At 45.4% G+C, this 12,168-nt stretch overlaps 1 protein-coding gene across 12 annotated transcripts in view; it reads left to right on the top strand.

The window, feature by feature from the left end:
* Positions 1–12,168, top strand: part of URGCP (upregulator of cell proliferation) — a 126,887-nt gene that overhangs the window by 75,490 nt on the left and 39,229 nt on the right. For 4 of the 12 annotated variants that reach the window (XM_057505278.1, XM_057505276.1, XM_057505272.1 and 1 more), the window contains exon 4: positions 257–332. The exons of 6 other annotated variants lie outside the window; for them this stretch is intronic. Coding sequence is in view for 1 of the 6 variants with exons in the window: in XM_036910205.2 (XP_036766100.2) it covers positions 2,222–2,235 (14 nt within the window). In the remaining 5 variants the exon portion in view is untranslated. Of the gene's footprint in view, positions 1–256; positions 333–2,118; positions 2,236–12,168 lie in introns of those variants that run through there. 2 more of the 12 variants (XM_036910205.2, XM_036910211.2) reach the window with 2 other exon arrangements.

The raw sequence follows: 12,168 nt of genomic DNA, 5'->3' as shown, positions 1-12,168 counted from the left end.
CCATAGTCAAAGCCATGAACTTACATATCACCTCTGGAAGTTTCCTCTCATTCCCTTTATTAATGTTTTTTTCTTATTCTTTTTTGGTAAGGGCACAGCATAAGATCTACCTTCTCAGTACATTTTTTGGTATACCATACAGTACTGTTAATTATAGGCTCTAAGTTACATAGTAGATCTCCATAACTAACTCATTTTTCACAGCTGAAGCTTTGTACCCTTTAACCAACCAACACCTTTTCATCTTTCCTCTTAGCCCCTGGCAACCACTATTCAATGCTCTGGCTCTGAATTCAACCATTTTAGATTCCTCACAGAGGTGGGATCAAGTGGTAATTATCCTGTGTATGGCTTGTTTCACTCACGGTAATATCCTTCAGGTGCATTGTGTTGTTGGTGCTCTTTAAAGGCCAATGATGTTCTGTTGTGTTTATAGATCATCTTTCTTTATCCCATTCATCCACTGATGGACATGCAGACTGTTTCCATATCCTGACTGTGAATAATGAACATGGGAGTATACCTCTCTGAGATATTGAATTTAATATTTTTGGATATATACCCAGAAGTGGTATTTCTATGGTTAGCTTTTTGAGGAATCTCTGTGCTGTTTTCTATAGTGGCTGGATCAATTTACATTCCCACCAACAGTGCACAAGGCATCCCAGTTCTCAACATCCTCGCCAATACTTGTTATCTTTTGTTTTTCTGATAACAGCCATTTTCACAGGTGTGAGGGGATACCTCATTGTGGCTTTCATTTGCATTTGTGATGTTGATTAGTGATGCTGAACACCTTTTCATATACTTTTGGCCATTTGTATGTCTTCTTTTAAATGTTATTCAGATCCTTTGTTCATTTTTTAATCAGTTTTTAAAAACTTATTGAGATGTAGAAGTTCCTTCTATATTTTGGATATTAACTTCTTATTAGATACATGGTTTGCAAATATTTTCTTATTAGATATATGGTCTTCTTCTAAGAGTCTTATAGTTTCAGGTTTTACCTTTATGTCTTTAACCCATTTTGAATTGATTTTTCTATATGTGTGAGATAAGGCTCCACCTACATCTTTCTGCATGTGGATATTAGTTTTCCCATTACTGTTTATTGAAGAGACAGTCCTTTCCCCATTTTGTGTCCTTGGCTCTCTTCTTGAAGTTCAGTTTACTGTAGATGCATGGACTTATTTCTGGGCTCTCTATTTTGTTCCACTGATCTGTTTTTTTTATGCCAGTACCATATGGTTTTGATTACTGTAGCTTTGTAATCTCTCTTGAAATCAGGAAGTGTATGCCTCCAACTTTTGTTATTCTTGCTCAAAATTGCTTTGGCCATTCACGGTCTGTTGTGGTTCCAAATGAATTCTTGGATTTTTTTTTTTTTTGCCCTGTAAAGACTACCATTGGGATTTTGATAGGGATTGCATTGAAACTGTAGATCACTTTGGATAGTATGTACATTTTAACAATATTAATTCTCTCAATCCATGAACATGGGATGTCCTTCCTTGTATCTTTATTTCATGAATGCTTTATAGTTTTCTGTATACAAGCCTTTCACTTACTTGGTTAAGTTTATTCCTAAGTATTTTATTGTTTTTTGATGCTACTATAAGATTGTTTTCTTAATTTCTTTTTAGAGAGTTGTCTACAGAAACATTTCAACTTTACCGAATTTATTAGCACTAACACAATATGTGTGCACAATCTTTAGGGTTTATATATATATATATATATATGTAAGAGAAGCCAACTGTTCACTGTCTTATCAAAGTTACTGTTTTGCTTAATAGTAGCAACTCCTTGCACTCGCACTCCTAGACCAAAGAAACGGCTTTTCTTACATAAACTCAAATGCGGGAAGGTGTGGACCTCGCCGACTTCAGCTGCTTTGTGGCCAGAGGCAGGTTGGCTTGGCACTGCAGGCGCCTCCGCGTGAGTGCCGGTGGCGGGACCCCGGGCACCTGAGCAGGTGGGCAGGTCTAGGCTGCAGGCTCGAGGGCCGCTTCTGGGCCGCTCCGAGCCGATACCGGAGGCCCTGCATCCGACTCCCGGCCCACCTGCACCCCTTCGCAGCCAGCTCGGGCCCCCCCTCGCGCCCCCGCCGCCCGGAGTGGCCCGGCGGGCAGGCGGGTGGCCGGCCGGAGGCCCCTCCCCGGCGGAGTCGCTTGCGCGGAGGAAGCGGAGGCGGCTCCAGAGCCGGGACCTCTCTGCGCTCATGGCGTCACCCGGGTGAGTGCGGAGCTCGGGCGCGCCGGGGAGCGGGCTGCGGGAGCGGGGAGGGCCGTTGCGGCGCGACCTGCCGGGCCACAGCCCCGGCCCCCGCCCGCCGCCCCGCCAGGCCCGCCGGGCCCGGCCCTCGCCGACCCTGGGCGGCTTCGGCCCGGTGCGGATCGCGAGCTACGGGGAGGCGGCCGGACGCGGGGCGAGGGCGGCCCGGGGCGGAGGAGTCGCGGGGGCCGCGGGAGGGGGCCGGGGCGGGGGCCTGAGAGCGCGCGGCCCCTCCAGGCCCGTCCAGCGGTCGGGCCCGGCGCCACGCGGGTGTTTTCCTCTTGCGCGCGTTGGTGTCACCGCCGTGGGGACGCGGCCCGAACGCCCTGAATATTAGGGTCGAGGGCCTGTAAGGTGGCTGCCTGGTTCTGACATCACCTCCTTTCATCTGTCTCGGTGTGAAAATGTTCTTTTAGGAACTGATGGTGGTACAGTTTGTAATTAAAGATAAATCCTTACCTTCAAACTAAATCTTAGCGATTTATTATGATTACTTTTGTTTTGGTGATTTATCTAGTGCTGGGAATGACAGCACCTCACAGAGGAGGGAAACTAGGCTCGAGGCTGTTGCCTTAGCTGGTGAAATCCCTCGTTTGGCGGCTCCACCACTCAGAGGGTCTTAGACTTGGCCCTGAGAGCATTTTAAGTTATACATTTTCCCAGTTGCAAAGGGCTTTTGTATGTGCGGTGGGGGCGTGTGGGGTAGAGGTGATGGGCGTTAGTCCTCTTACAGGTGAGGCCCGAGTCGCGCCCCGCAGTGAACTGACTCAGTGCAGTGGGCCTTAACGGAGCAAGCTGGATCCGACTGCGCCATCACGGCACTTGTGCCTCCCTCCTGTTGTCATTCTAGGCTTGGGGAGCACTGGGCAGGAAGGACCCAGTACTTTGAGCTCATAAATAGAATAAACAACGGCCCAACCCCCAGAAAGCCAGGCTGATTCAAGCAGGGGTTCAAGGTCCTGCTGCATTCCTGCCCTCCTGTCAGGAAGGGTGAGTCAGGGTAACCTGTGGGGTGTGGGGGAGCTGGTGGCCGAACCTGTGTGGGACTGCCACAAGGCCTTTTAAACACTGGTGGTGCATTTGGTGTCCAAGCACACCACATTGTAGACGTGGGTCAGGGGTGGCCTTAGCGCTGTGTTAGCTCGCTCTCCTGTGAGCCAGGAGCCCTGTGTCCCTGCAGTGGGGTTATTAGTGCATTTGCAGTTCCAGCTCTTTGTAAGTGACCCAGTGAGTCTCTAGTTGGTACTGATCTGTAATTTTCTGAAGGGCATCCTTTTACAAAGCCAAGGTCACAACTTTTAGTACACTTTATGCCATTTTATAGAGAGAACTATACACTTTTTGTGGTTTATATATAAATTTGGGACAGTCCACATCTCCAGATGTGACCCCCAAGTGTCCAGTCTGCAGTCTTCACTGGTAGGTTAGTTCAACCAGGGAGACTTGGCTTCCTGAGATCCTCTGGCCTCAATCAGCTGACCAGCAGACATTCAGCCTGCTGGACTAGATGCTGTGCAGGGATGGGAGGGGAGCTGGGCTCCTCATGGAAGAGCCTCCAAATCTGGTGTTCTTTCCTAAGTCACAATCCTAATAAGAGAGTTGGGAAGGAAAGAAGAAGCCCTGACAATTTTTGAGGACCTTGCCAATGTGCGAGGCATTAAGCAGGAGGAAATGGCAAGAATGACAGCATCAAAGGAAAAGATGTATTTGAGATGACCCACAGCTGTGTGTGTGCAGCTACGTGGAGGCAGGGAGGCTGGCCCAGACGGTGGGACCTGGCCACACCGGTGGCTCTTTGTGTACTGTTCACTGAAGCAGAGTCCATTTGACAGCGTGTGGGGTGGCAGGGGGCAGGAGGGAGTGAGCACATGCCCCTCATGGCCTCAGTCTTCTCTTCCCTGCTCTGCCTGCTCCTTCACCACTGGGGATTCCCTGGGTTCTACAGTCAATCTCTGCTAGTCCCAACATGCATTCTGAGTGATCACATCCATTACTGTGGCTTCAAATGTCGTTTAAATCAGAGGTTCCTAACCCAGGCTCCATGATTCCTGGATAGGCTTTGAGGGTCGCTGCATTACCTGAAATTGTATGCAGCTTTGGGGATCAGTGTATATTTTCTCGGCATCCATCTCTGTATCACATCTCAATGGGGCCCCTACTGTCAGCAATGCCACAACCATCCATGTGCACCTGCTTAGGGACAACAAACCTGGATTATTGTGCAAAATGTATATATTTTTTGCTTGTTAGTGGTAGATAATTTGAAAAACAAAAGTGTAAAACAGAACAAAAATCAAATGTAATCCAGGTTCCCATAGACCAACACTTAAAATTTTGGTGTCTATTTAGATAGGCTGTTATATCACAGGGACAGCCTCACAGATATGACTACATGTCCTCATCCCGCGCTGTCTCAGTTAGGCAGGTCCCTAACAGATATTTTTCTTTGCATCTACATGTTGCATTTGTTCTTTGCTCTGTTATCTCCTTGATTTTTATTAGGTAAAATACACATAATATATAGCACTTGCTATTGGAACCACTTATTTATTGTTTTACACAAATGCTCTTCTATTGTTCTGCAGCTTTACTTGCCCAGCAGTGTGCTTTGCAGTTCTTTCCATGGCAGGATAAGGAACATCTGTACCTGAATTTTGACATTTATAGGATACTTTGTGGCATGGTCACCCTATTTCGTTAAGAATATTTCCAGTCTTCTCCGTAAGACAGTGCTGCATGTCGGCGCCTCCTTGGGACAGACAGGAGTCTTTCTCTAGAGTTGATACGAAGAATTGGACACTGTAGTCAGATGGACTGTCCGTTTCCTAATTGAGAATATCCTCATAAATGGTTGTACTACCTTCCCTTCCCCCCACCAGATTTAAGGGGTTCTTTTCCTCCCAACACATGATGACATCAAATTTCCAAAGTTTTGCCTATGTGATGGAATTACTGAGTCAAGAAATAAGAAGCTAATGGTATCTTCATTCACCCAGCCTTTAAAGATAGAAACCTCATACTTGACCCTTTGTGTTCTCTCAGAAATAATCGGTAATGTCAAGTTCTAACCACCCACACCATAAGTAAACTCATGCCCCTCAGGTTTTGGTTTTAGAAAATGAGGTCATGTGGCACATGAGTCTCTGCACCGGGCCAGGAGTTGTGTGATGCAGCCTCTGCTAGAATACATGGTCCTGGGTACCTCACTGCCCTCCTGGACACTGCTCACTGGACTCCTCTCCTGTGGATGAAGGAAGCATGCCCATCAGCTCCTGCTGGACATTTAAAAGTGCCTAAGACATGATTTCACCTTTTGTCTTCCTTGTCCAGGAAGATCCTCTCCTAACACCATCATTTTTTGGGGAGGAACAGACCCTGGGCCTCACCTTCTGGGAAGGGCTCAGCTTTCCCACTGGAGTCTGGCCTGCTCCAAATGGGCTCCTCACACTGGGTGGAGGATGCATCCTCTGGCCAGGCTGGGGGAGGGGAGGAGAGGGCCCTCCAATCAGGCTGTGGGGAGCAAGCACCGGGGACATCAGAGTGTGACTGTAGATCCCAAGTGCAGCAGGAACCTTAGCACCAGTGCTGTAGCAGCTTCTGAAGAAGGTGGCCCAAGAGCCAGCAGCTACCCCGGTGGGGCCCTGGCCCCACTGGAGACAGTGGAAGAACTAGCAAGAGGGTTGCAGGTCCAGGCACCCCTGGTTCTGCAGAGCAGCTTGGCAAGGACCACTCATCTGCTCATGGGTGGCAGGTGTGCCAGCATGTCGTGGCTGACTGCCTAGCTCACAGGAGGACTTCTTACCCAGAACTGCCACTGGCAGGGGCTTTCCAACTGAGCAACAGTCTCTTAAATGTAGGTCCTGCCTGCTTCCAGGCGGTGTGCTGTCGGGCCCTGTCTGAGTCCTCTTGCACATATTATTTGTCTTCAGAACACTGTCAGAAGTACTGGTATTATCCCCACTGGTTAGAAGAGGAAACTGGGCCCCGCTAAGCAATTTAAGTTATAATTTGATGCCTGACGACCCCATTAAGGATTTTCACAGCTGTTTTATAGGCACAGAGATGCTGGATTCTGCATTTTGTTCTGACCACAGAGCACACAGTGTGTTCTTGGCAGGCTGTGGATGAGCTGATGGAAGGATGTGTTCCTGGACTTCTTTGGAGGAAGAGGCTGTATGAGCAGCAGTATCTTCAGTTATAGTTTTACAAAAGATGCTTGAAAATGGAATAGCTTAGAAGCAGCACTTTCCTTTAAAGAAGTATTCCCACTAGGGGGTTGTGCCTTCTGAGACCTGTCTGCCTGTCCAGAAGGCCTTTCCTACTGAAGTTCATGGTTCTGTTTCAGACTCTCTGCATTGTAACTTTTTAGCTTTCTTATTTTTAAAAACAAGTAATATGTGCACACATGGTACAAAGGTATAACTGACTTAGGTGAAAATTGAGGCCGCTGGAGCCTGGTTCCTGAGAGCCTGGCCCCCATCTGAGGCTGTGCCTCCAGGGCCCAGGCACCACAGGGGTCTGTTTCCTCCTCTTTGTTTTGTTTTAAATGTCACATGCATTTTGGACATGTCTGTCGTCATTTTTGTTTGGTTCTTTGTTCTTATAGATTTGTATATCTTTGAACATTTGCAGAAATGAGACCCTTGTCCATTGTGTTACAAATACTTTTTCCTCACTCGGTCATTTGTCATTTGACTGTGAAGCCTTCATTACTTTGAGATCTTTTTTCTTTTTAACAAGTCTAATGTTTTCTTTCAGCCCAGTTTGGTTTGGTTTTCTGATTTCAGTCAGATTCAGTTGGTACTCATTTTAGTGAAAGGAGGAGCAGGAATCCCCCTGTTCTTCCCGGGTGGTCGCATTGACTGACCTCCACACACCCAGAGCCACCAGCCTCCGAGATGGAACCACCAGCTGCATGTAGGCCTGTTTCTGGGCTGTCTGTTCAGGGGTCAGTACTGCAATCCTCATCTCTGGCAGCTTGTACCATGTCTTGCGATCTGGCAGCTTCATCCTTTTTATTTACTGTTCCTTTTCAGGATTTTCCTAATTGTTTTTGTGCATATGTTTCTCCACAAAACAGCTTATCTGGTTTTGAACCTAAATTCCCTTACAGGTGAATTTAGAGAGAATTGACTTAAAAATTGTATTAAGCTTCCTTTTCCTAAAATAGAATATTCCTTTTAATTTGTTCTCTTTTATTTTCTTAAGTAAAAATTCTTTTCATATAGATGTTGACATTTATTATGTATATTCTTAAATTTTTCCTTGTTGATAGTATAAGTGGGAGTTTGCCTTCCACATTTCTAACCTGTTTATATACAGGAAGGCAATTGGATCAAACACTTTTGTATGGCCTCAGTTTACTGAATTCTCTTGTCTGCATATTTTTCCAGGTCTGTTTACACCATAATTTCTTGCTGTTTTCATGGATAAATAGCACATTAATTGTGCCTTTGTTGTGGGGTAGACTCTGTATCTTAGGAAAGGAGGTGATGGAGGTCTAAAGGGGTACAGGTGGAAGGCTGACTTCCCTAGCCCTCCAAGCCCTTCCAGCCCAGATGCCCGCTCAGCGTCCACACGGTGGACACCTTGTCCTGGGCTGGCGCATCAGCCCTGCTTACTCACAGCTTTCCCATCTGATACGGCAGCAGCTTTGTTGAGACTGGACAGTTGGAGGTTTCCTGGACTCTGTCTTCCTCACACAGTCTGTCCAGTCTGTTGAAATTGTTCACTAGACTTTGAGAGCCCAACCCTGTGTTCTCAACATAAGACAGGCATGGTGCCCTGGACTCAGAGCACCCTCCAGAGTAACAGCCAGAGTCTTTCTCTGGCATGGAAGCTGGCATACTGGGTCCCTCCTACTGCTTCCCTCCAGCTCGCTGCCCGCTGGCCACACCACCTCCTGCTGATCCGTGAGCACCTTGAGGACTTTGCTACAGCTGGGCCTGGGCACCTGTGCAGACCCCTACCCTCCAAACTGCATGGCTGTGCCTCACCTCCTGCTGTGCTGCACACCAGTGTCCCTTTCTGTGGGAAGCCCAGCCTGGCCCTCCTTTTAATTATAGCAGTCTATTCCCCTGCTCACACTCTCCCAACCCTCTGATCCTCGTCTGCGCCGCTTTCTTCCACAGAACTTAACACCCTCTAGTGTATCCTCTATTAAAAGCTTAAACCAATTGTTTATTGTCAGTCTCTCCGACCTTGTTGGATGTAAGCTAAGAGGGATATTTGTGTTCACTGAAGTATCAAACTCCTAGAAGAGTATGTAGCAGCAAATAAATAAGTGGATGAATCCAAGAGAGCATTGACCACCTTGTATGGACTTGCTTTATGTATATAAATCTCTCTGAGGCCTTATAGCACCCTGATGAGGTGTGTGGGGCAGGGATGGCCAGCTCTGTTTTATGGATATGTGTGTTCTATGGAGTTTGTGGAATGAGTGTTCGTAGCACCTCTCCAACCTAAGCCTAATGTAGCTCCTGGAGGACTAGGGCTGCATCTTAGCAGGGCTTCCTCTTGCATGGTAAACCTACGTTTGAACCCAGGACAAAGACTAGTTGCTTGTTACACCATTTTTCTCTCCCAGTACTCATAGGTTGGTGTGTCACCATGTTTATCATCCCAGGGCCCTGCTGGAAGGGCAGCAGGAGCAGCCGGGACACCATCAAGTGTGAGGGGTATCCTTCCTCAGTGTGCAGCTTCTGCTGCCCTCGGAGGGTTCCAGGGGCACAAAAGAAGAGGACAGGATGGGCCTCTGCTCATGCTTCCTACACACTTCACCCTGTTTCAGAAACCGAGCTGCCAGGCCACACAGTGCTTGTCTGTCACTTGTCCCCACACCTGACGTCTGTGTGCACTGGGCTGCTCCGTGGGGCCTTTTCATGCATGTTTTCTCAGCCAGTGTTCAGGGCTGTAGGATGTCTAGACTTTCTTTTTTTATTCATTTTGTTATCATTAATCTACAATTACATGAAGAAAATATGTTTACTAGACTCCCCCCTTCACCAAGGCTCCCCCACAAACCCCATTACAGTCACTGTCCATCAGCATAGTAAGATGCTGTAAAATCACTACTTGTCTTCTCTGTGTTGCACATCCCTCCCTATGCTCCCCCCCACACATTATACATGCTAATCATAAGGCCCCCTTTCTTTTTCCCCACCCTTATCCCTCCCTTCCCACCCATCCTCCCCTGTCCCTTTCCCTTTGGTAACTTTTAGTCCATTCTTGGGTTCTTTGTTCTTATACTTCACATATGAGTGAAATCATTTGGTACTTGTCTTTCTCCACCTGGCTTATTTCACTGAGCATAATACCCTTTAGCTCCATCCATGTTGTTGCAAATGGTAGGATTTGTTTTCTTCTTATGCTGAATAATATTCCATTGTGTATATGTACCACATCTTCTTTATCTGTTCATCTACTGATGGACACTTAGGTTGCTTCCATTTCTTGGCTATTGTAAATAGTGCTGTGATAAACATAGGGGTGCATCTGTCTTTTTCAACTGGGCTGCTGCATTCTTAGGGTCAATTCCTAGAAGTGGAATTCCTGGGTCAAATGGTATGTCTATTTTGAGCATTTTGAGGAACCTCCATACTGCTTTCCACAATGGTTGAACTAATTTACATTCCCACCAGCAGTGTAGGAGGGTTCTTCCCCTTTCTCCACAACCTCACCAACATCTGTTGTTGTTTGTCTTTTGGATGGTGGTGATCCTTACTGGTGTGAGGTGATATCTCATTGTGGTTTTAATTTGCATTTCTCAGATAACTAGCGATGTGGAGCATCTTTTCCTGTGTCTGTTGGCCATCTGAATTTCTTCTTTGGAGAACTGTCTGTTCAGCTCCTCTGCCCATGTTTTAATTGTATAATTTGCTTTTAGTTTGTTGAGGTGCGTGAGCTCTTTATATATTTTGGATGTCAAGCCTTTATTGGATCTGTCACTTACGAATATATTCTCCCATACTGTAGGGTACCTTTTTGTTCTATTGATGGTGCCCTTTGTACAGAAGCTTTTCAGCTTGATATAGTCCCACTTGTTCATTTTTGCTTTTGTTTCTCTTGCCCCGGGAGATATGTTCATGAAGAAGTTGCTCATGTTTATGTCCGAAAGATTTTTACCTATGTTTTTTTCTAAGAGTGTTATGGTTTCATGACTTACATTCAGGTCTTTCATCCATTTCGGATTTACTTTTGTGTATGGGGTTAGACAATGATCCAGTTTCATTCTCTTACATGTAGCTGTCCAGTTTTGCCAACACCATCTGTTGAAGAGACTCATTTCTCCATTGTATGTCCATGGCTCTTTTATCATATATTAATTGACCATATATGTTTGGGTTAATGTCTGGAGTCTCTATTCTGTTCCACTGGTCTGTGGCTCTGTTCTTGTGCCAGTACCAAACTGTCTTGATTACTGTGGCTTTGTAGTAGAGCTTGAAGTTGGGGAGCGAGATCCCCCCAACTTTATTCTTCCTTTTCAGGATTGCTTTGGCTATTTGGGGTCTTTGGTGTTTCCATATGAATTTTTGAACTATTTGTTCCAGTTCGTTAAAGAATGTTGTTGGTAATTTGATAGGGATTACATCAAATCTGTATATTGCTTTGGGCAGGATGGCCATTTTGACGATATTAATTCTTCCTAGGCAAGAGCATGGGATGAGTTTCCATTTGTTAGTGTCTGTTTTAATTTCTCTTAAGAGTGTCTTATAGTTTTCAGGGTATAGGTCTTTCACTTCCTTGGTTATGTTTATTCCTAAGTATTTTATTCTTTCTGATGCAATTGTGAATGGAATTGTTTTCCTGGTTTCTCTTTCTATCGGCTCATTGTTAGTGTATAGGAATGCCAGATTTCTGTGTGTTAATTTTGTATCCTGCAACTTTGCTGTATTCCGATATCAGTTCTAGTAGTTTTGGAGTGGAGTCTTTAGGGTTTTTTATGTACAATATCATGTCATCTGCAAATAGTGACAGTGTAACTTCTTCTCTACCAATCTGTGTTCCTTGTATTTCTTTGTTTTGTCTAATTGCTATGGCTGTGACCTCCAGTACTATGTTGAATAACAGTGGGTAGAGTGGACATCCCTGTCTGGTTCCCGATCTCAGAGGAAAAGCTTTCAGCTTCTCACCGTTCAGTATGATGTTGGCTGTGGGTTTATCATATATGACCTTTATTATGTTGAGGTACTTGCCCTCTATGCCCATTTTGTTGAGAGTTTTTATCCTGAATGAGTGTTGAAGTTTGTTGAATGCTTTTTCAGCATCTATGGAGATGATCATGTGTTTTTTGTCCTTCTTTTTGTTGATGTGGTGGATGATGTTGATGGATTTTCGAATGTTGTACCATCCTTGCATCCCTGGGATGAATCCCACTTGGTCATGTTGTATGATCCTTTTGATGTATTTTTGAATTCGGTTTGCTAATATTTTTTTGAGCATTTTCCCGTCTACGTTCATCAGGGGTATTGGTCTGTAATTTTCTTTTTTTGTGGGGTCTTTGCCTGATTTTGGTATTAGGGTGATGTTGGCTTCATAGAATGAGTTTGGGAGTATTCCCTCCTCTTCTATTTTTTGGAAAACTTTAAGGAGAATGGGTATTATGTCTTCTCTGTATGTCTGATAAAATTCTGAGGTAAATCCTTCTGGCCCGGGGGTTTTGTTCTTGGGTAGCTTTTTGATTACCGCTTCAATTTCTTTGCTTGTAATTGGTTTGTTTAGATTTTGTGTTTCTTCCTTGGTCAGTCTTGGAAGGTTGTATTTTTCTAGGAAGTTGTCCATTTCTTCTAGGTTTTCCAGCTTCTTAACATATAGGTTTTCATAGTAGTCTTTAATAATTCTTTGTATTTCTGTGGAGTCTGTCATGACTTTTCCATTCTCATTTCTGATTCTGTT

Source organism: Manis pentadactyla, chromosome 7 (genome assembly GCF_030020395.1).
Source record: "Manis pentadactyla isolate mManPen7 chromosome 7, mManPen7.hap1, whole genome shotgun sequence".
Lineage (NCBI taxonomy): Eukaryota > Metazoa > Chordata > Mammalia > Pholidota > Manidae > Manis > Manis pentadactyla.
This window is presented reverse-complemented; position numbering and strand designations above follow the sequence as displayed.